The following is a 25,178-nucleotide window of genomic DNA, read 5'->3' on the forward strand; positions in this document are numbered from 1 at the left end:
TGTTGGAACGTTGCTGATGGGACTTGCTTCCATTCAGCCACAAGGGCATTAGTGAGGTCGGGCACTGATGTTGGGCGATTAGGCTGAGCTCGCAGTCGGCGTTCCAATTCATCTCAAAAGTGTTCGATGGGGTTGAAGTCAGGGCTCTGTGCAGGCCAGTCAAGTTCGTCCACACCGATCTCAACAAACCATTTCTGTATGGACCTTGTTTTGTGCACGGGGTAATTGTCTTGTTGAAACAGGAAAGGGCCTTCCCCAAACTGTTGCCACAAAGTTGGAAGCACAGAATCATCTAGAATGTCATTCATTGTATGCTGTAGCGTTAAGATTTCCCTTCACTGGAACTAAGGGGCTTGGCCCGAACCATGAAAAACAGCCCCAGACCATTATTCCTTTTTCACCAAACTTTACAGTTGGCACTATGCATTCAGGCAAGTAGCATTCTCCTGGCATCCGCCATCCCAGATTCATCAGTTGGACTGCCAGATGGGGAAGCGTGATTCATCACTCTAGAGAACAAGTATCCACTGATCCAGAGTCCAATGGCGGCGAGTTTAACACCACTCCAACCGACGCTTGTCATTGCGCATGGTGATCTTAGGTTTGTGTGCGGCTGCTCGGCCATGGAAACTCATTTCATGAGGCTTCCAACAAAGTACATTTTGCTGACTTTGCTTCCAAGGGCAGTTTGGAACTCGGTAGTGAGTATTGCAACCAAGGACAGATGATTTTTACGCACTACACGCTTCTGCACTCGGCAGTCCCGTTCTGTGAGCTTGTGGGGCCCATCACTTCGCGGCTGAGCCGTTGTTGCTCCTTGACGTTTCCACCTCACAATAACAGCACTTACAGTAGACTGGGGCAGAAATTTGACAAACTGACTTGTTGGAAAGGTGCCATGTTGAAAGTTACTGAGCTCTTCAGTAAGGCCATTCTACTGCCAATGTTTGTCTACGGAGATTGCATGGCTCGGTGCTCAGTTTTATACACCTGTCAGCAACGGGTGTGGCTGAAATAGCCAAAACAACTAATTTTAAGGGGTGTCCACATACTTGTGTGTATATAGTGTATATACTAACTGTAGTGCCAAAGATCACTGTTGCAATATTCACCAACACATTGTAATAAAATATTTAACATCACTTTGTGGAAGCTGCTCTTTATTAAAAAAAAAAACCTGTCAATGTCTGCTACACGTTTTAATTACATAAACAAAAATATAATCCACGCAAGACAAACGCAGAAAATATCCTGAATCAAACGTAGGTAGTGTCAGATTTTGATTGAATTGCTTTCATATTTCATACATCTTTCACTTCCCTCTCCGTTGAACAGTCAGTTTTATATACACAGAGCGCCGATCAACAGTGCCCCTCGCTCACCCTGTTCTACTGGATCTTTATACAACTAATTTACATCAAAACTGTAACCCTTGTTTAGTATCTGCAACACCCAGACGACCAGACACACTCTCGTCTGGCTCTCAGGGAGTCAGAGCTGAGGTGGTGCGGGTAGCATGGAAAGATATGTTCAACATGAAAGCAATTCTTTCACATTCAGAGTAAAGGCAGCCATTAAACGGTCAGTGAGTCAATGGCATGCCAAGCTTAAAGCAAAATGGATTCCACCCCAGTGTGATGCTTCAGAATCGTGGATTAAGTGTTTTTCAACTAGACAGAAAAGTTGTTCCATTGCAAAAAACCCTAGGCACAGAATTTACTATATAGATTACTGACTCATACTGGAACCCCCTACTCCACTTGCACAGGGGAGAACATGAGATTTGACCTAGTAAAACTGTTCTTATCACAAAACTTGAAGAATATTTAGTGCTCTATCATTCCGTTTATAGGTGTATTTTATATAATATCTATTTTATTTTCTCTACATCTCCAATGAAACAATCCAACATCCATGTTAAATGCTGAGGCACTCCCACAGGTACTATAGATTACACTATAGATTTTCTTCCTCAGTTTTAAAACCATATCATAAATAAATAAACAACACACGAGGAATGTCTACTGTAAACAGTAAAAAAGACAAACTAAAACAGGTGTAAACGTCATTAGCATCACTACTCAGTGACTGTTAAATAACTAGGAAATGGATGACTGATGATCGAATCAAGAGAGGGGAGGATTCCTCTCCTCTTTTTCTTCTTGTCCCACCTCCCCCTCCCACTAGATTAGAACACCAAGCTGTTACACCCAACCACAGTAGTATTTCCAAATACATAATATCAAAGTTTCTCAGCACCCATAGCAGAGGATAAAATGGATGAGGAATCTCTATAGGTACTTTTTAAAAACAGCAGCATCACTTGACGTCTTGGACAAATATACGGAATAACGGGTGGTAAATTATTTTCTTCCCATCGTCATTTGGACATGGTTTCCATGGTTTTCCTCCAGTCATTGCACTGTTTGTTGTGTTCTTGACATGTCTGTATTTGGGGGGGGGGGGGGGGGGAGGGTGAACGCTTCTCTGAAGAGTTAGACTGGCAATGATGACAAAGCTTTGCTGCTAAGTGCTTCATTTTCGGAGACACATCATATTACATGAACTGCATCTGTGGATGGAAATCAACATACAAGGATTTATTAGAAAACAGTTTTACCAGCCCGCTCATGGTGGTGCTGAAATAGTCAACTGAATAAATGCAATGAAAAGGTATCAATGTCCTCAGAACAAAAGCAACTGTCACACAAGATACAGCTGATGAATCAAGATTTCAGCAATGGCAACCTATATCAGCAAAGACGTAATGGTTAGTGTAATTGAAAGTTTAAAAACATCCTGAAATGCATCTGCTGATTGTTTAAGCGAGCAAGACACAAACCAACTAATCAAGCCCATATAAAGCGCAAGAGATATAGCGAGAGGAAATAAACAGCAGTGGTTGATCGGATGGAAGAAGCAGTGTGTTTGCAAATGAAGGAAGAGATGATAACAGTAAGAGAAGAGAAAAAAAGAGAAGCATTAGTGTGAAGCCGCGCTGCGCATGCATGTACATCCGCAAGCACACAGCATGCTGTACCTAAGAGACGCTCTACAAGAAATCCTTGAGAGAGAGCTGTGCAAATGGGTCCTGTCCAGGGGCTCTGAGAGGACTCTGGCTGGAAGGACTAGAGGCTGCAGAGGGCTATTTCACAGAGAGGGAAAAACACACAGGAGGAGCAGAGGTCATAGAGAGGAAGAGAGTGTGTGAGTGAGAGAGGGGGAGCGATCAAATTGAATGAAAGAGAGGAATGAAGGGTGAAAGAGAAGTTACACCAAGAGGGGAAAATAATTGGGGACTCTTGAGGAAACTGATGACAGACAGATGTCCCTCTCCTCCTGAGGGGGTAAGAGTAAACTAGAACACTGTTGTCATCACAGGGGGTAGTATACACACACAGAACGGCTACTGTAACTATACAGCACTCAATACACCTGGACACTGAACTCACACAACCCTACAATAGACATTTACCATCACACACGTCTGATTATTGTACAAACACACACCTGGGCACTGGAAACAGAGCCGAAGGGGTTGGGCGGCCTCATGATGGGCTGGTTGTACATCATGTTGGGTTGGTTCATCATACCCATAGAGCCAAGCTGTTGGGGTGGCTAAAGACAATAGCATAGAGAAACATCAGGCATAATAGACATGCTACAGTAGATTGCATAGCACAGAAGGATGTATAGCACTTATTACTGTTACTCCTATTACTACTGCATGGCTATTAGCTCTCAGTGCTAGCTATACTGTATGGCTATTAGCTGTCAGTGCTAGCTACACTGCATGGCTATTAGCTCTCAGTGCTAGCCATACTGCATGGCTATTAGCTACCGCTATACTGCATGGCTATTAGCTCTCTATTAGCGCTCAGTGCTAGCAATGCTGCATGGCTATTAGCTCGCAGTGCTAGCTATGCTGCACGGATATTAGCTCTCAGTGCTAGCTTACTGCATGGCTATTAGCTCTCAGTGCTAGCTATGGTGCATGGCTATTATCTCTCAGTGCTAGCTATACTGCATGGCTATTAGCTCTCAGTGTTAGGTACACTGCATGGCTATTAGCTCTCAGTGCTAGCTATACTGTATGGCTATTAGCTCTCAGTGCTAGCGATACTGTATGGCTATACTGCATGGCTATTATGCATGGCTATTATCTCTCAGTGCTAGCTATACTGCATGGCTATTATCTCTCAGTGCTAGCTATACTGCATGGCTATTATCTCTCAGTGCAGGCTATACTGCATGGCTATAATGTTCTCATTGTTAGCTATGCTGTATGGCTATTCCCTCTGTAAATAATAATACATTTTATTTAGCGGACGCCTTTCAAGATATTCAAGGGCATCTTACATTAAAAGTAGGCCTACATAAAATACAGTACAGTACATAAAATGCATCAATTAAAAGTATGTGTGTGGGGGTAGATCAGAGTCAATCTCAAAGAGTTGTGTTTTGAGGAGGTTTTTTAATGACATGACTGTGTTTGCATGTTGCATGTGTGGGGGAGAGTGCTAACTACTGCATGGCTATGTCCCTCGGTACTAACTACTGCATGTCTATGTCCCTCGGTAGTAACTACTGCATGGCTATGTCCCTCGGTGCTAACTACTGCATGGCTATGTCCCTCGGTGCTAACTACTGCATGGCTATGTCCCTCGGTGCTAACTACTGCATGGCTATGTCCCTCGGTGCTAACTACTGCATGGCTATGTCCCTCGGTGCTAACTACTGCATGGCTATGTCCCTCGGTGCTAACTACTGCATGGCTATGTCCCTCGGTACTAACTACTGCATGGCTATGTCCCTCGGTACTAACTACTGCATGGCTATGTCCCCCTGTGCTAGCTACTGCATGGCTATGTCCCTCGGTGCTAGCTACTGCATGGCTATGTCCCCCAGTGCTAGCTACTGCATGGCTATGTCCCCCAGTGCTAGCTACTGCATGGATATGTCCCTCAGTGCTAACTACTGCATGGCTATGTCCCTCAGTGCTAACTACTGCATGGCTATGTCCCTCAGTGCTAACTACTGCATGGCTATGTCCCTCAGTGCTAACTACTGCATGGCTATGTCCCTCAGTGCTAACTACTGCATGGCTATGTCCCTCAGTGCTAACTACTGCATGGCTATGTCCCTCGGTGCTAACTACTGCATGGCTATGTCCCTCGGTGCTAACTACTGCATGGCTATGTCCCTCAGTGCTAACTACTGCATGGCTATGTCCCTCAGTGCTAACTACTGCATGGCTATGTCCCTCAGTGCTAATGCATCCAGACATCCATCTGACAGATACTGACCATGCCATATCCCCCCACCATGCCTGTTGGTGTTGTGGCAGGGTAGGCCATGACTGGGGGGGTCTGTGGAGACACAAACACACCAATGAGGACACAACATCTTCTCTCACAGATAATCCAGCAGACCAATGTCAAGTCAAGACAACAACTTCTTAACATTGGTCTAAAACCAACACTAGAGTGATACAGTAGCTAAAACAATCATCACAGGCAGATAAGAGCACCTGTAAGAGGCCAGTGTAGTGTGTATTACCATGGAGACGGGGTTCCAGGTGGTGTTTGGGGCTGCCTTGGGCTGCCAGTTGCTTCCGCCAGTCAGCCTCTTCTCCCCAGGCTGGCTCCAGTGGATGTCACTGTAGATTAAGACAGCTAATATTAGCACTGGCTACTAACTGCTGCTGGCTATACAGAACAGTTCTTCATCTAGCACTGACCACAGCACGTTGAAGAGACTGAACAGCATGAACAGCTCACTTACTTTTTTGTTGTGCCATTTCCAATCCCGAGATCTACAAGAGGATAGTAATATAAATGTGAGATTTACACATCCAGAAACAGTTAATTCTACTGCTATAGCTGTGTGACATATTGCGATCTAACATACGAGTCAAAATATAAATAGACACCATGATTCACTCGGGCAAAGATGAGTGTTGATCTCTTTTAATCTGAATTAAATATCCTAGCGTGACGTTGTGACACTTACTGCCCACCAGGTTGGCCAGGGAGGAGTCCAGGTCATCTCCAACCAGTTTGTCTGACAGCTGATTGATGGAGCACAGGGCCTGATTGGAGCCGACCATGGTGGGTTTCAGGATGTCTAAGGAGGACAGAGAGGTTGGTTGGATGTGAAACACCATGTGCATCAAACAGTAAAATATTCAACACCTCACCATCAGAGTCAATGTTGTTAACGCCGGTAGCTTTCGCTCCAAAGACTGACTCGAAATCCACCTGGAGTGCTCCTGGGGGAGGGGCCTGTGATGCTGTGGAGTACCCTGTAAAGAGGTCAAAGGGGAGGCTGCTCAGAACACGGCAGGTGCAGTGATGGATAAGCATTATCCATTAAAGTCAGACCTGTTACAGTACAGCTACAGGTTCTCTAGTACTCTACCTCTGAATAGACCTGCTACAGTACAGCTACAGGTTCTCTAGTACTCTACCTCTGAATAGACCTGCTACAGTACAGCTACAGGTTCTCTAGTACTCTACCTCTGAATAGACCTGCTACAGTACAGCTACAGGTTCTCTAGTACACTACCTCTGAATAGACCTGCTACAGTACAGCTACAGGTTCTCTAGTACTCTACCTCTGAATATACATGCTACAGTACAGCTACAGGTTCTCTAGTACTCTACCTCTGAATAGACCTGCTACAGTACAGCTACAGGTTCTCTAGTACTCTACCTCTGAATAGACCTGCTACAGTACAGCTACAGGTTCTCTAGTACTCTACCTCTGAATAGACCTGCTACAGTACAGCTACAGGTTCTCTAGTACTCTACCTCTGAATAGACATGCTACAGTACAGCTACAGGTTCTCTAGTACTCTACCTCTGAATAGACCTGCTACAGTACAGCTACAGGTTCTCTAGTACTCTACCTCTGAATAGACCTGCTACAGTACAGCTACAGGTTCTCTAGTACTCTACCTCTGAATAGACCTGCTACAGTACAGCTACAGGTTCTCTAGTACTCTACCTCTGAATAGACCTGCTACAGTACAGCTAATCTAGTACTCTACCTCTGAATAGACATGCTACAGTAGAGGGCTCAGTGGGGTAGGGAGCCTGGTGTGGAAGGTGCTGGGCCATGGACACTGGACCACCACAGAAGGAGTCTGACAACGCCAAAGGAGGAGCAGGAAGAATAAGAGAGCAAAGGAAGGCATTTCAAGGCACAGCAAGAAAGGCAGGCAAGGCAACGTGACAGTACAGACAGAAAGGAGACAGTTAACAGAAAATACTTAGCAGTTGTATAGGGACACTAACAGGTAACAAGTAAAACTAATTCTAACAAAGTCAAAACAGGAACTGCAGAGTACAAGGAGATACAAATATCCTATTGACACTAAATTCCTCAAAATCGTCAGACTACCCTAACCATAGAGTTATTATTGGGCCACTAAACACATTAGATGGGTTGAGGGGCGTATGTTTGCCTATGGGCTCAGGAAACATAGGCTGGGATGGTGAGCCATCGTAGTACCTGAGATGGAGTGTTCTATCCGCACTGTGCGTTTGTAATTGCTTGAAACGGACGAGTTTGTGTCAGTAAAGGGATTATAACGATCTAGAGAATCAAAAATAATATTGGTAAGTGAAACAGATTTCAACTTAGAGCTCTACGAGGATACTACAACAGAAAATAATCAAATGATTGGTTTGTAATATCAGAATCTAGAAGCAATAGCCTATTTGAATACATTATGAAACAATATATATCAGCAGCAGGAAAAGCATCATTTGAACATAACCAACTTGGTCAGAATTAACTTAGACATGGGTTTACTAGACTGTAAAATACATTTGAGACCTCAATGGATGAAGTATCATATTAGACTGAACTGGCATGGGAGCCTATCAAAAGAACATAACCAGTAACTCCACCATCACAGTGTTAGCTTGTGGTTCTGTCCTTAGCACAGTCCTATAATGGAAACATGGCAAGTGGAGGCCTTGTATTTTAAGGTACACAACAAACATTTAACTTTAGACAGCTATGAGATGATTTACATATAGACAGAAGTAACAACAGTACGGCTTATGGGAGACTTCCTTCAAACAGTCCAACAGAGAGACACATGAAGGGTATTTCAGGAGGAACAAAGAGTATCTTTACCACCAAACATTTCATGACCAGACGTCCTAGAGGAATAGCTAACACCGTCGGAGGACACGACAGGCAAGTGAGCGGCGGCATCGACAACAACTTTTGAGAGGAAAGGGTTAAGGTTTGGCATGGAGTCATCTCCAGCTTCAGCAGAGGTGAATGGATCTAAGCAGGCAGAAGACAGAAAGAAAGAGAATAGATAGAGAAGAGAAGAACAGGAGGAAATCAGAGTCAGACGCACCAGGAAGAGAGGGAGAGCATGCAGAACAGGTCATGGCAGAAGACAGGAGATAATAGAGGGGTCCTGCGGTGGTGGGTGTTTCTCCTACCTGCCCATGCTGTGGCCACAGGAAGCCCTGTAGAACTGGCCTGCACTGAAGGGTTAAAGGTCTGCTGAATGTCAAACAGGTCACTCTCCATCTTCAGAGCACTGAGGAGAGAAGACAGCAGTGATGCGATAGGTTCCCTCTAAACACAGATCTAGAATAAGAGCACTCTAAATCCTAAACTTAACCACTAGGAGGACAAAGAAATATCTGACCCTGTATCAGTGGTTATCAGCAACTTCTAAATAATCCACGCTAACCTCTCTGGTCAACCACATGAGTGGGTAAGCTTCACAGGTCATAAGTGAACGTTTACCCATTGGAGCAGCTGGGTGTGGAGAAGAGGTCGATGGCCGGGGCTGTGCTGATAGTGCCCCCGGTGGTGGAGACCGGAGACGTGTCTGTGGTGGCGAAGGAAGGCCTCTTAGAGAGCTCCTTCAGCCTCTGTTCCTGGGTGGAAAGAGTCCAAGTCAAATACAGACACTACAGATGTAGAATGTAGAGCGTAGAATGGAGGTGATGGTTGTAGTTATGTACAGTACCAGTCAAAAGGTTGGACACACCTACTCATTCAACGTTTTTTCTTTATTTTTACTACTTTCTACATCATAGAATAATAGTGAAGACATTAAAACTATAAAATAACACATGGAATCATGTAGTAATCAAAAAAGTGTTAAACAAATCAAAATATATTTTAGATTCTTCAAACTAGGCACCCTTTGCCTTGATGATAGCTTTGCACACTCTTGGCATTCTCTCAACCGGCTTCACCTGGAATGCTTTTCTTGAAGGTGTTCCCACATATGCTGTGCACTTGTTGGCTGCTTTTCCTTCACTCTGCGGTCCAACTCATCCCAAACCATCTCAATTGAGTTGAGGTCGGGTGATTATGGAAGCCAGGTCATCTGATGCAGCACTCAATCACGCTCCTTCTTGGTCAAATAGCCCTTACACAGCCTGGAGGTGTGTTGGGTAATTTTCCTGTTGAAAAACAAATGATAGTCCCACTAAGCACAAACTAGATGTGATGGGGTATCGCTGCAGAATCCTGTGGTAGCCATGCTGGTTAAGCGTGCCTTGAATTCTAAATAAATCACAGACAGTGTCACCAGCAAAGCACCCCCACACCATCACACCCCTCCTCCATGCTTCACGGTGGGAACCACACATGTGGAGATCATCGGTTCACCTACTCTGTGTCTCACAATGACACGGTGGTTGGAAACAAAAATCTCAAATTTGGACTCATCAGACCAAAGGACAGATTTCCAGCTTGTCTAATGTCCATTGCTCGTCTTTCTTGGCCCAAGCAAGTATCTTATCATTGGTGTCCTTTAGTAGTGGTTTCTTTGCAGCAATTTGACCATGAAGGCCTGATTCACGTAGTCTCCTCTGAACAGTTGATGTTGAGATGTGTCTGTTATTTGAACTCTGTGAAGCATTTATTTGGGCTGCAATTTCTGAAGCTGGTTACTCTAATGAACTTATCCTCTGCAGCAGAAGTAACTCTGGGTCTTCCTTTCCTGTGGCGGTCCTCATGAGAGCCAGTTTCATCATAGAGCTTGATGGTTTTTGCAACTGCACTTGAAGAAACTTTAAAAGTTTTTGAAATGTTCCGGATTGTCTGACCTTCTTAAAGTAATGATGGACTGTTATTTCTCTTTGCTTATTTGAGCTGTTCTTGCCATAATATGGACTTGGTCTTTTACCAAATAGAGCTATCTTCTATATACCACCCCTACCTTGTCACAACAGAACTGATTGGCTAAAAAGCATTAAGAAGGAAACAAATTCCACAAATTAACAAGGCACACCTGTTAATTGAAATGCATTCCAGGTGACTTCCTCATGAAGCTGGTTTAAATAATGCCAAGAGTGTGCTAAGCTGTCATTAAGGCAAATGGTGGCTACTTTGAAGAATCTCAAATATATTTTGATTTGTGTAAGGCTTTTTTGGTTACTACATGATTCCATATGTGTTATTTCATAGTTTTGATGTCTTCACTATTATTCTACATTGTAGAAAATAGTGAAAATAAAGAAAAACCCTTGAATGAGTAGGTGTGTCCAAACTTTTAAATTATACTGTATGTGGGCCATACTGGATGAACCAAACAAGGCTTTGAATTGTTCAAATCATTGCCTGCATACTGCAACATATCAGTGTCCTTCACATGTAGATGGGACAGGCAACACAAAACCATGTCCATTCTCGTCAAATTCATGTTGTGATCCATGCATCATGACGGCTGTACCTTCAGTGCTTTGAGACGAGCTTGTTCCTCCTCCAGAGCAGCCTGCTTCTCCCGCTCGTCTACTTTAGTAAAAGACATCCCTGTACTGGCCAGCGAGGACACTGCGTTGGATAGAGTACTAGCCCTGAAACAACACACAACAGTAAACACCCCTAGGCAGAATACTACGGCAACTCTGGCTGAAAACATCAATAACCATTACCATCAATAATAATTTAAGCAATCTTGGCTTAAGAGCTTAGTGCACAAAGCAAATTAGTTATTATAGTGGCAGCTGCTTCTAGGCTACCTGCAGGGGGAGTAGTGGACTCAGTGCCAAAGACACTCCAGTGTGAGACGTAGGATACGTCCCAAATGGCACACTGTTTCCTATGCACTACTTTTGGCCAGGGCCCATAGGGCTCTGTTCAAATGTAGTGCACCATGTAGAGAATAGGGTGCAATTTGGGACGTAGCCCATCCTGTACATACCTGCTGGCAGCAGTGGAGTCTTTGACTTTCTTCCCCTCTAGAGAGGCCAGGTGTTGCTCCAGAGCTTCCAGGAGGCTACTGGGAGCCTGTTGTAATGGAGAACAGCAGTTAGTATAGGCCAGGGTTGGAAACATGCAGTTAGACAGCACTGTACGAACACAACCATCTAAGGCAGTGATGGGCAACCTGGTTACTGTACTGTGCATACACTAGCTATAGGCCTTGAGTTTTTCCTGACAACATTTTCTGAAAACGTTTAACTGGTCATGTCACATGGTGAGGAAAAACTCAGGTCCCTAATTATACTGTCCCATATACCACTATACCTTAGTTACTGGATTCTAGCTAGCACTTAGTTTACTGGGAAGTGTTGAGTTCCTCAATATGGGACAAATACTAACTCGAGACTTCAGCTGAAAGCCACATTGGATGAGTGATATTGAAATGTGTGTAGATGACACACGCCACGGCACTTTCAACATCCTACAGTATGTGGTGTTGAATTGGCAATGTCTAAGCACACCTGGGCAGTATGTTGGATGGGCTATATGACAAAGAGAACTGTATATACAATTTGTTTCAATCCTATAAAACACAATATCAATGAGATACAGAGTCAGAGTAAAGGCATGCAAAGACAACACCAAAGCAAGTCACAGAAGAAGAGTGAGATGAGAATACTTACACAAACTGTGAACTAAAGGTGGAAAGATAAGGGGAAATACAGAATATAAAGGTGGTGATGGTCAGAGATAAATATCTATATTGAACTGTAACGATAATGTATTTGAAGGGTATAACACTGTTACAGGTGCTTCATAAAACATACAATAGGGGACATAACACACAATTAGTGTAATTGTACTTTCAAGGAAAAGTATGATCCTTGGTGGAGGAGGGATTTCCCATGGAAATACTGTAATATAACCAGTGTCAATGCAAAGACTGACTGTAGCACAACAGGTGTGGGGGGCCATCTATTCAATTTCCTGTACATTGTGTGAAATCTGAAGTACTGTAAGATACACAGTCAGTTTGGACTCTTAACAGCTTAACACCTTTATTTACTGTAGATAGAGCCTAATCAAGAGGGGAAGAAGAAGAAAAAGTGAGAAATATGCCTCAATTGGCAACATGCGCTAGGGAACTTCATGCACTGAGCAGTGCCTTATCTCTGGGAGACGTGTGCAGGGTGGAGTAAATAGTGTGGTGGGACAACAGAGCTGATTAAATAAGAGGAGTTAATACTGAGATAGAGAGACACACAAAGAGAATACAGAATGAGAGAAGAAAATAGAAAGTGACAGCAAGAAATAAGGGAGAGAAAGTGAGAGCCAGAGAGAGATGGAGACAGAGTAGGAATCGAACTGTCTTTTCAGTACAGACAAACGGATAGAGTAAGTTCGGTATGTAGGCTTTTTGTGCAGAGAATGTGTCTAATAGGTTATACCAGCAGAAGTAAATCCATCATTCAGTTTGGAGTGTAAAGTCTTACCTGGGAAAGGTCTGGAATGTCTCCTCGATCAATCCCCACCTGCTGTCAAATGATTACGTGCAAAGTTATAGTGGTGCTTCTAAATTAAAACGTATTTTCTACCACTATCCAATTTCTGCCACCATACTTTTCTCACAAAAATGTTAATATATCAGAGGTTTTCCCTTTTAATGACTGGTATCGAATGGTTTTCCCTTTTAATGACTGGTATCGAATGGTTTTCCCTTTTAATGACTGGTATCGAATGGTTTTCCCTTTTAATGACTGGTATCGAATGGTTTTCCCTTTTAATGACTGGTATTGAATGGTTTTCCCTTTTAATGACTGGTATCGAATGGTTTTCCCTTTTAATGACTGGTATCGAATGGTTTTCCCTTTTAATGACTGGTATCGAATGGTTTTCCCTTTTAATGACTGGTATCGAATGGTTTTCCCTTTTAATGACTGGTATCGAATGGTTTTCCCTTTTAATGACTGGTATCGAATGGTTTTCCCTTTTAATGACTGGTATCGAATGGTTTTCCCTTTTAATTAATGGTATCGAATGGTTTTCCCTTTTAATGAATGGTATTGAATGAATGAATAGCATCAAACTCAAAGCAGGCAAAGAAGAAATCACCTCTGCCACTTTAAGGAACTCTGAGATTCGGGTCATTCGGGTCAGGAACTTCTTGTAGATATCCAGGCCCTCTTTACACTGGGTTTTCTTCATGTCAAAGTACTTCTCTGTGGTAAAAAAAATTACAATTAAAAATAACAGCGGGCATTAGCGCTGAAAATCTGTAGACACACTAGGGATAAACTGTAGAGAATTTAGTCTCCATTAGTACAATTTAGTACTGTACATATCAAAAGATCTACAGTACAAGGATCTACAAAGCACTTCTCCAGACTAAACATTTTAAAAGAGTATTGATCAGAAAATAGTGGAGTAAATCAAGTTGGAGTTGATGTTTTACCCAGCAGGTTGATGATGCCTTCGTTATATGCAGCGAAAAGCCGAATGGAATCTTTGAATAGGAGCATGAACCCTGCATTGATCACTCCGTTTGTGAGCTCATTGGCATTAACCTGAAGAAGACACATCATTCAGTTTCACATAAGCCATAAGTTGCCCTTTTAACACATGACTTTGACATCGCTGACAAACAATAAAAGAGCAGGTCAGTGAAGAGGAAAATAGCCTGTATCCATCTCTGGTTTCAGCACTGTCCAGTCAGTAATCAGTATGCTTGACAATATGTTAGCCCCAGGAACCCTCTCATATTACAGGACCTGAGCAGCACAGTTCTGGGGAGGTTGACCTCAAACTCACATTGAAGTCGAGGAGGGCGTCCATCTGGCTTTGTATGATAGGGATGGTCTTCAGTAGCTTCTCTGTATTCATGGTCCTCATCACCCCATCCACCCTGTTGAGATGTGTGTATGTGTAGTGTTAGATAGGTGTTAGAAGCACAAAGGACAGAGAGGGAGGGAATCAGTGAGAATAGCCTCAGCCAGTTAATTTCTACTGCATGTTAACATATCATTCCCAGAGTTACAAAAATACTGTGATTACTTCATGGGATATAAAAAGCTTTGAAAATGTTGAAAAAATGATGACATTGTGTTGTTAAAATTGACAGGAATCTTCTTAATTAAATATTTGAGCTGTCAAATATTTTAAGTATTGTTTTACACCAGCTAGCGGCTCTGCAAGGGAAAAGTGTTTTTTGTAAGAAATTGTTTGAGCCTTTGAACTCCATTGACATACATTCGGGTCAGTCAAAAACAAGCATACCACTTTCTTCTGTTATATGTTGGGAATTTCTTACCCTCGCTTTACTTTAGTGAAGTCAAAGGCAACCTGTCTGTATGACACAGCCTTTTCATTCAGATATCGACTGTACCGCCGGATAAACGTGGACATATCGTAGCCTGGGAGAGAGAGACCTGAGAAGTGATATAAATCTTACATTTGTCATGAAAACCTACTTGAGAGTCATGCTATGTTCGTTCAAAAGATATACTGTTTCTTCTTATAAGTATTTGTCACTGTAACAGTTAAGGATGAGTTTGAGAAAAGCATTTGATAGCCAAGGCCTCATACTTTACCTTGTAAACCACTTTTGTCCAAAAAATTACTGAGGTTGAATAATGTGTTCCTTGAAGCCAAGTACTGCACAAAACGCTGTATCAAAGAAAAAGAGCGGTATCAATACATGTTCTTACATTTTCATTGATCTACAGAAATAGAATAGGACTGGAGTACCAGAGTAATTTCCAGATTTTTATTAAAATCGCCTGGTTAGCAATTGATTGTCTTATTGTCTGTGACCTGAAAACTTCAACACTATAGCATCGCTGTTACAGATATAATATATATTACAGCAAATCATGTAATGAGTAATGAATGTAGCCATAGACAATGTTTCATTGAGTGGTGATTGTAAGCCCCAGCTCACCTCATTGCCGTAGACCATAAGGTGGTGTGTGGCGATGAGCGACTTGAAGACCACCACCCAGCTCGTGCTGGTGGTCCTCTCAAACAGTGAGTCAGCCAGCTGGGGAATGTTCACATTCATCTCATTGGTGCAATGGATCAGGTCTAAAGATGAGAGAGAGACAGACAGAGAGGGAGAGAGAATGTTAGCGATAGCTTGATGTCTAGGAAGACCATGGATAATTGATGTCAAGTAGTGACTTATGGCCACTGGCCAGTAGAGGTTAAAACAACTGTGGATACAAGGCATTTCCCCTATGGGGGAGTTGAATTTTGGGGTAAAGTCAGTTAATATTCTATGAATGACAATGTTTTGAAAATCTGTGTAAACAGGGACTCAGGCACTCTGCCCTCAGCTGCAATCTCATTCAATTAGCTTTAATTCAAGGTCTGGCTAATTGCCTAACTACACTCAAGACACTTAATTACTATGCTACAGTACAACAGGCTGCCTCTCTTTTTTGGCACGGTAATTCCTCAAGAGGGTCTACTGAAGTTCAATAGATGAAAGCCTGATGAATAAGTCACCATCTCTAAATCAAACAATATATTTTTGGTCAAATACACTATACATACAAAAGTATGTGGACACCCCTTCAAATTAGTGTATTTGGCTATTTCAGGTTGCTGACAGGTGTATAAAATCGAGCACAAAGATATGCAATCTCCATAGAAAAAATATTGGCAGTAGAATGGCCTTACTGAAGTGCTCAGTGACTTTCAACGTGGCACCCTCATAGGATGCCACCTTTCCAACAAGTCAGTTCGTCAAATTGCTGCCCCGGTCAACTGTAAGTGCTGTTATTGTGAAGTGGAAACTAATTATTAGAATCAGGTGCGCTAGATTAGGGTAGGATTGAAAACCTACAGGACGGTAGCTTTCCAGGAACAGGGTTGGAGAGCCCGGATGTAGAGATTGGATGATGCCAGTCAAACCTGTGCCGTCTACCCATTCCCATTCAGTTAGACTGAGTGATGAACAGATTGACAGTATAATAACCAGGCCTGGCTTTCTGGCCTATATTCTCATGTTTTCAAAGGAGGGGGGTCTAAGTAGGACAGCATAACCTTCCAGAGCAGCAGTTAGCATGGCTAGTTGATTATCCAGGGAAGACTGGGACTAGGGTGGGGGATGACAGTGCTATCATGTTATAGACACTAGACAGCCTTCTAAATATTCACTGTAGTTTGCATTGATGATAACACTTTTTTTAACTGCACCTTGATGGTGTCATATGTTGCAACACTGCCCCAAAAATTAGGTCTAACACAAATCATACTGTATGCAACACTGGACATGAAGACTGTAGCATAACAATTAACCATTTATGTGCAATTGTGTTGCAATCTCTATCTGGTATATTGTCAGGTAAAGCAGCCACACTGAGAACTCCTAAATATGACTGTGTGGACAGTGGTCCAGGAACGATGACAGTGTTATTTTAACAGCTCTTTATATAAGGCCTAGGCAGCCTACTGTTCTGTCTGTGTATGAGAGGCTGTGAGTGATTCTAAGGTACAGTGCATTCATAAAGTATTCAGACCCCTTGACTTTTACCACATTTCGTTGCGCTACAGCCTTATTCAAAAATGTATTCAATTGTTTTTCCCCCATCATCAATCTACACACAGTACCCCACAATGACAAAGCAAAAACAGGTTTTTAGAAATGTTTGCAAATGTATTACAAATAAAAAACTGAAATATTACATTTACATAAGCATTGAAGACCCTTTACTCAGTCCTTGAAGCACCTTTGGCAACGATTACAGACTCGAGTATTCTTAGGTATGACGCTACAAGCTTGGCACACCTGTATTTGGGGAGTTTCTCCCATTCTTCTCTGCAGATCTTCTCAAGCTCAGGTTGGATGGGGAGCTATTTTCAGGTCTATCCACAGATGTTCGATCAGGTTCAAGTCCAGGCTCTGGCTGGGCCACTCAAGGATATTTAGAGACTTGTCCCGAAGGCAATCCTACATTGTCTTGGCTGTGTGCTTAGGGTCGTTGTCCTGTTGGAAGGCGAACCTTTACCCCAGTCTGAGGTCCTGAGCGCTCTGGAGCAGGTTTTCATCGAGGATCTCTCTGTACTTTGCTCCGTTCATCTTTCCCGCGATTGTGACTAGTCTCCCAGTCCCTGGCGCAGAAAAACATCCCCACAGCATGATGCTGCCACCACCATGCTTCACCGTAGTGATGGTGTCAGGTTTCCTCCAGACGTGGCGCTTGGCATTCAGGCCAAATGGTTCAATCTTGGTTTCATCCAACCAGAGAATCATGTTTCTCATGGTCTGAGAGTCCTTTACGTGCCTTTTGGCTTCCATCTGGCCACTCTACCGTAAAGGTTCTCCCATTTCCACAGAGGCACTCTGGAGCTTTATTAGAGTGACCATCGGGTTCTTGGTCACCTCCCTGTCCAAGGCCCTTCTCCCCCGACTGCTCAGTTTGGCTGGGCGGCCAGCTCTAGGAAGAGTCTTAGTGGTTCCAAACTTCTTCCATTTCAGAATGATGGAGTCCACTGTGTTCTTGGGGACCTTCAATGCTGCACAAATTTTTTGGTACACTTCCCCAGATCTGTGCCTCGACACAATCCTGTCTGGGAGCTCTATGGACAATTCCTTCGACCTCATGGCTTGGTTTTTGATCTGACATGCACTGTTAACTGTGGGACCTTATATAGACAGGTGTGTGCCTTTCCAAATCATGTCCAATCAATTAAATTAACCACAGGTAGACTAATCAAGTTATAGAAACATCTCAAGGATGATCAATGGAAACAGGATGCACCCGAGTTCAATTTCCAGTCTCACAGCAAAGGGCCTGAATACTTATGTAAATAAGTTTCAAATTGTAATATCTAAAAACCTGTTTTCACTTTGTCTTTATGGAGTATTATGTGTAGATTGATGAGTGGGAAAAATGATTTAATCAATTTTAGAATAAGGCTGTAACGTAACAAAATGTGAAAAAAGTCAAGGGGTTTGAATACATTCCGAATGCACTATATTTCACGTTGGACGGCTGATCGGCGGGTTTGGGTGAGCCAAAAGACTTCTGAGTCAACTTTCACTCATCCTGTCATATAATGGCTCCTGTACCTCAGGAAAGTACTGTAGGCTTATGCTCAACTAACAGGTGTGAAACAACAGGCTGGCTGGCTGAATCAATGCACAACTTTAGCATAGTCCATAGGATTAAAATGAGATTAGAAGTGGGCACTTTCAGATCTCACAGTTTTCCAGTTGTTCCAGAGGTCAATGTCTGGAAAAGGAACCTAGGAAAAGCAATACAATATGTAGCTAGCCTACTACATGCTTCAGTCGAGGTCTGAACCAGCAACCTCCATGTCATTGTACCTGTGTGTCATGCAATATGCTCCTATAATCATGATAACAATGACATTTGAACGGTAACCTATTACGCATAACCTGCTTGCAGAAGAGATACAAAAACCTTGAGATTTAATCACATATAATTAAATGAATTATAATTGGAATGAATTAATGGACATTTATTGCATTCGCTGTTACTTTTGCAGTGGCAGGTGCTCTGCTTTGTGACGAGTAGCGTTTCTGAGGATGGTCACACAGATAAAGAAAAAAAAGGTCTGATGTTGCCATCAGGGTTAAATATACAGTACCAGTCAAAGGTTTGGACACCTACTCATTCAAGGGTTTTTCTTTATTTATAGAATAATAGTGAAGACATGAAAACTATGAAATAACACATATGGAATCATGTAGTAACCGAAAAAGTGTTCAACAAATCTAAATATATTTTATATTTTCAAAGTAGCCACCCTTTGCCTTGATGACAGCATTGCACACTCTTCACATTCTCTCAACCAGCTTCATGAGGTAGTCACCTGGAATGCATTTCAATTAACAGGATGTGCCTTGCTGAAAGTTGACCTGTGGAATTTATTTCCTTCTTAATGCGTTTGAGCCAATCAGTTGAGAAAGTATGGGTGGTATACAGAAGATAGCTCTATTTGATAAAAGACCAAGTCCATATTACGGCAAGAACAGCTGAAATAAACAAAGACAAACATCAGTCCATCATTACTTTAAGACACGAGTGCAACATTTCAAGAACTTTGAACGTTTCTTCAAGTGCAGTCGCAAAAACCATTAAGCGCTATGATACAACTGGCTCTCATGAGGACCGCCACAGGAAAGGAAGACCCAGGATTACCTTTATTTTTACCCTTTGCCTTGATGACAGCTTTGCACACTCTTGGCATTTTCTCAACCAGTTTCACCTGGAATGCTTTTCCAACAGTCTTGAAGCAGTTCCCACATATACTGAGCACTTGTTGCCTGCTTTTCCTTCACTCTGCGGTCCAACTCATCCCAAACCATCTCAATTGGGTTGAGGTTGGGTGATTGTGGAGGCCAGGTCATCTGATGCAGCACTCCATCACTTTCCTTCTTGGTCAAATAGCCCTTACACAGCCTGGAGATGTGTTGGATCATTGTCCTGTTGAAAAATAAATGATAGTCCCACTAAGCGCAAACCAGATGGGATAGCGTATCGCTGCAGAATGTTGTGGTAGGCATGTTGGTTAAGTGTGCCTTGAATTCTAAATAAATCAGAGTGTCATCAGCAAAGCACCCCCACACCATCTCCTCCATGCTTCACGGTGGGAACCACACATGTGGAGATCATCTGTTCACCTACTCTGTGTCTTACAAAGACATGGCGGTTGGAACAAACAAATCTCAAATTTGGACTCATCAGACCAAAGGACTGATTTCCACCGGTCTAATGTCGATTGCTCGTGTTTCTTGACCCAAGCAAGTCTCTTCTCCTTATTGGTGTCCTTTAGTAGAGGTTTCTTTGCAGCAATACTACCACGAAGGTCTGATTCACGCAGTCTCCTCTGAACAGTTGATGTTGAGATGTCTGTTACTTATGAAATATTTATTTGGGCTGCAATTTCTGAGGCTGGTTACTCTAGTGAACTTATCCTCTGCAGCAGGGGTACCTCCGGTCCTCATGAGAACTAGTTTCATCATAGCACTTTATGGTTTTTGCAACTGCACTTGAAGAAACTTTCAAAGTTCTTGAAATTTTCCGGATTGACTGACCTTCATGTAAGATGGCGCCGGAGCAGAAGGCAGACGTTTTACGTCTTAAAGTAATGATGGGACTGTCGTTTCTCTTTGCTTATTTGAGCTGTTCTTGCCAAAATATGGACTTGGTCTTTTACCAAAAAGGGCTATCTTCTGTATACCACCCCTAGCTCATCACAACACAACTTATTGGCTAAAATGCATTAAGGAAAGAAATTCCACAAATCAACTTTTAACATGACACACCTATTAATTGAAATGCATTCCAGATGACTACCTCATGAGAGAATGCGAAGCGTGTGCAATGCGGTCATCAACGCAAAGGGTGGCTAGTTTGAAGAATCTCAAATATATTTTGATTTGTTTAACACTTCTTTAGTTACTACATGATCCATATGTGTTATTTCATAGTTTTCATGTCTTCACTACTATTCTACAAAAACATGTGGCAAAAAAGCATGTGGCAAAGAAATTCACTTTATGTCCTGAATATAAAGAGTTATGTGGTGTGTTGGATTTGCCCCAAACATCAGTGAGTACCACTCTTTATATTTTCAAGCACGGTGGTGGCTGCACCATGTTATGGGTATGCTTGTCATCGGCAAGGACTAGGGAGTATAGGATAAAAGTACACAGGAAAAATCCTAAAGGAAAACCTTTCCAACAGACACTGGGAGAGAAATATTAACCTTCCAGCAGGACAATAACCCAAAACACAAGGCCAAATATACACTTGCTTACCAAGACGACATTGAATGTTCCTGAGTGACCTAGTAACAGTTGACTTAAAATGGCTTGAAAATCTATAGCAAGACTTGGAAAAATGTCTGTCAAGCAATTACCAACAACCAACTTGACAGAGCTTGAAGAATTTTAAAAGGAGAATAACGTGCAAATATTGGTCAATGCAGGTGTGCAAAGCTCTTGGAGACTGACACAGAAAGACTCACAGCAAACGTAAACACAGTAAACGCTGCCAAATGTGATTCTAACATGTATTGACTTTTGGGTGTGAAATGTGAATACTTATGTAAATGAGATATTTATGTACTTCATTTAATACATTTGCTAAAATGGGGTGTTGTGTGTAGATGGGTAAGAAAACAATTTATTTAATCAATTTTGAATTCAGGCTGTCACACAACAAAATGTGGAATAAGTCAAGAGGTATGAATACTTTCTGAAGGCACTATACATGTTTCCCTCAGCAGTGACAGACACACCTAGTAATGATGATAATATAGGCTACACTTTGCATATTGGACTGAAAGCATTATGCTTGATACTTCCTCTAGGCCTACTATGAAATATGAACAAGGTAGTTTCTACCTCTGAGCTGTTCAAAGGTGGTTGTTATACCCTTTCCTATGGTAAATATATCAAATAGACCTACTGAATTTACTCCCTGGAACATATATTTTCGGGGGCATTTTTGTATAGCCAAAACGTTAATGTACTGTATCATGGCGAACTGGTCAATTGTAAGATAAGATACACTGACTGATAATTACATGATAACTGTTTAGACCAGGGAGCCTAAAGCTATGCGAAATGAATTAAACCGCTATACAGACGGCTAGAAAGCTTGCTAATTTGACAGTAATGTTGATGATAAGTAGGAATACACTGAAATTATACAAAATATATCTGATATTAAAAGTACTGTTGTTAACGTCCAGTTAAATAATGTTACGAGAATTCTCATTGTGCGATCTCGTTTTGCTACAATATATCTATGATACATTTTGACAGGAACTAGCAATAACATTAGCCTATCCATTCAGCCTTTGGGCCTTGTGTAACCATCGCCATAATTCAAGAAATGCAGAACTCTGACTGGTTTTAATGAAGAATGACACATTATATCAGAAACTCTTGATTAATTCGATACTTACAATCCAAATGTTTCTTTTTCGGGCCCATTATTTCATGTGTGGTGGCCTTGCATACTGTTTTCGACACAGCAGATCCAGTTACACTGTGCTGGGCTGCAGTTATCCTGTCAGTAATGCTCTGCCCCGACATCTTCGTTTATTGATGCAACAAAGAATTTGAAAAATCACAATATGTCTATAAAGTTCCAAATTAATTGAATGATATAATCTCTACGGTTGACCCCTCCTGTCCACCGCCTTTTTACAAATAAAATAAAGAAAGGGGGGAAAACAAAGAAAAAGACAGGGCGACGAGGCGGAAGAAAAATGATACAAAGAAATTCAAACAACGTATCCAACGCTTGATTATTTCAAGTCTTATGTTGATCCAACTGACGCCTTTGATCAAATTGATTTCATAAATAAAGATGCGGCGGTAGATTTGGTGGGTTCTCTCGCTGACTCATTCTCTGCCCATCTCTCATCACGATCTCTCGCTCACTGGATCCCTGTGTGTCTCCTGTCTTCGTATTGACACTCCTGCTGTGTTTAAAGGACTAGAAGCATTCAGGGAAATGGCGGGCCTGCTCTGTTCTCAGAAAGGTTAGGATGTATGACGTTATACGAAGCATGCCGACCTGGAATCAGATTTTACATCCATAATCCATAACATTTTATTCTGTGCAGGTGTCCACAACTGATTGTGGTCTTGGTGGGAAATGAATATGCCAGACCACAGCAATTAGGCCTAAATCAATCTTCTGCAATAATTTCATAATATTTTCACATTTCTCAAGGTAAACTGGGCTTATGCCCACAGTTATTTGTATTTTTTGGGGGCAACACATTTGTCCAAGTCCCATTCCCTGCAGGCTGCTATTGACTGGCTGGGTTCTTCTTCTTCTTCTTCTTTGAAGTTAACTGGCAGACTACACTCATAAGGTGTATTGCCGCCACCTACTGTACGGGGTAGTGAAAAATACCACAAAAACAAAATCCGTTTTGGATGAACAAATTCATACCATATAGCGAAAATAAAAATAAATACTACCCTGAATTTCAAACCAAAACAAAAACTGTACTATTCAGATCCCTACACAGGCTCAGGAACCTGGGAGGGGAACCTCTTTATTCAGTACTCCCTGTAACATTTCGGCTGTAAAGTCCTGGAGATCCAGAAAGACCTACCGGATGGCCCTGATCCTAGCTACTGCGACCTCCTTCATCCATGCAAGGCACTCTGGGAACATGATTCCCATCACAATTACAACAACATGCTTCATCTTACTCTTCAACTACTACATATTTATTCCTTCGACAAACACTTGCCACGTATCCAAACTTTTTACAATTGTAACACTGCAGCGGCTTCTGTACATACGGTCTCACCACATATCTCACATACCCAAGTTTTACATAAGTTGGGAGAACCACTTCATGAAATGACAGTAAGACCGATAGGCTTTGCTCCTTCTTTCTGTTTATCATTCAATTCAAGGGAAGTGCGTCTACCACTCCTGGAATGTCCACACAGCCTCTATGTCCAACGAGACACCAGAGATGACACCTTTAACTGGTGCCTTACTCTGAAAATCATAGCTTTCCACATCATACGTCAACATCTTGTTGAGCCGCAGAGCTTTCTCCTTTTGCGCTTTTGAAACACACAAAATCAACATCATACCGCTTCTGGTCACTCTGAACGATTCCACTTTATCCAATTGGTCCTTCACCATCTTCGAGACTGCAAACTGGTCACCCAAAAAAACATCCTTGCTTGTGAATCGCTCTCCAACCATAAACTGCTGTTCATTTCCAACTTTAGCCCTTTTTACTCCACTGTTCTTCACCATCGTCCACTCATTCTCACCACCTGTACTCGCGACAAGAGAATCGCACAATACTTCCGCCATTGCTCCTCCAGTCATCCCCCGGACTCCCTCATACTTTGCTGTGATAGATGCAGGAGTTTGTGGTCACTGGCTGCGTTGACTGCATTCACACAGGCTGCGTTGAGTGCGATCTGATTGGTCAAAATACTAATTTGTGGAAAAATATCAGAATTGGGTTTATGTCTCATATAGAAATTGTTTAGAGCCCTTTCGATAACTAAATGACTGTTAAAGTTATTGGATAACCTCATGTTAGATTTATTTCAACCGTTTTGTAAAAAAATAAAAATTACAGAGTAGACCTAGAGCCACATATTTTATTCTAATATGGCTCTGGCTCTGAGTAGGCCTATATGTCACAACACTGGAAGGAAAAAGTCATTTTTGTGTGTTAAGTGCCTTGAGACAGTCTGTAATGTACAGAACCTCACAGGGCAAGAGATAATGTTGAACAAAAAATGTTTTATTTCGTCATTTTGTCTTGACAGTCCAATAGCCTACTGTTTGTATTTATGTTGCTTTCCATATAAATTCTTAACTTATTATACTATAATTACATCAGATTATTGCAGGTGCATCCATCATGACTTCACTATGTCCTCTATTCTCACTGCACTAGATACGTAGCCCATTATTCATTTCCTTTATCCTGCTTGCCTTTCTTCTCTATTTTCAATGAAGACAGATGACTGATAGACCTTACAGTAAAATGCTTACTTACAAGCCCTTAATCAACAGTGCAGTTTTAAGAAAAATACCCAAAAAAGAAATAGAAGTAACAAATAATGAAATGCAAATAGTCTGGGTAGCCATTTGATTAGCTGTTCAGAAGTCTTATGGCTTGGGGGTAGAAGCTGTTAAGAAGCCTTTTGGACCTAGACTTGGCGCTCCGGTACCACTTGCCGTGCGGTAACAGAGAGAACAGTCTATGACTAGGGTAGCTGGAGTATTTGACAAGTTTTAGGGCCTTCATCTGACACCACCTGGTATAGAGGTCCTGGATGGCAGGAAGCTTGGCCCCAGTGATGTACTGGGCCGTGCGCACTACCCTCTGTAGTGCCTTGCGGTCGGAGGCCGAGCAGTTGCCATACCAGGCAGTGATGCAACCAGTCTGGATGCTCTTGATGGTGCAGCTATAGAACTTTTTGAGGATCTGAGGATCCATGC

The 25,178-nt window shown here is 42.2% G+C and overlaps 1 protein-coding gene across 12 annotated transcripts; it reads right to left on the reverse strand.

The window, feature by feature from the left end:
* Positions 1 to 1,143: 1,143 nt before the first annotated feature.
* LOC106581143 (phosphatidylinositol-binding clathrin assembly protein) lies at positions 1,144 to 23,006 on the reverse strand. 12 transcript variants are annotated; one of them, XM_014162973.3, is made up of 23 exons: positions 22,141 to 23,006; positions 15,134 to 15,276; positions 14,784 to 14,859; positions 14,504 to 14,621; positions 14,005 to 14,098; positions 13,649 to 13,760; positions 13,309 to 13,415; positions 12,690 to 12,731; positions 11,195 to 11,280; positions 10,724 to 10,847; positions 8,782 to 8,915; positions 8,469 to 8,569; positions 8,149 to 8,304; positions 7,516 to 7,599; positions 7,052 to 7,147; positions 6,200 to 6,304; positions 6,013 to 6,126; positions 5,785 to 5,815; positions 5,560 to 5,659; positions 5,307 to 5,369; positions 3,511 to 3,618; positions 3,041 to 3,145; positions 1,144 to 2,572 (listed from the first exon to the last, which is right to left on the reverse strand). In XM_014162973.3, the coding sequence occupies exons 1-22, from the start codon at positions 22,268 to 22,270 to the stop codon at positions 3,053 to 3,055; spliced, it is 2,217 nt and encodes a 738-aa protein (XP_014018448.1). In that variant the 5' UTR covers positions 22,271 to 23,006; the 3' UTR covers positions 1,144 to 2,572; positions 3,041 to 3,052. The 12 variants fall into 12 exon arrangements, with proteins under 12 accessions (XP_014018448.1, XP_014018450.1, XP_045559768.1 ...); XM_014162975.3 differs by having other exon boundaries at positions 14,504 to 14,606; positions 22,141 to 23,005; XM_045703812.2 differs by having other exon boundaries at positions 8,782 to 8,909; positions 22,141 to 23,003.
* Positions 23,007 to 25,178: the final 2,172 nt, after the last annotated feature.

Source organism: Salmo salar, chromosome 20 (assembly GCF_965601325.2).
Source record: "Salmo salar chromosome 20, fSalSal1, whole genome shotgun sequence".
NCBI lineage: Eukaryota > Metazoa > Chordata > Actinopteri > Salmoniformes > Salmonidae > Salmo > Salmo salar.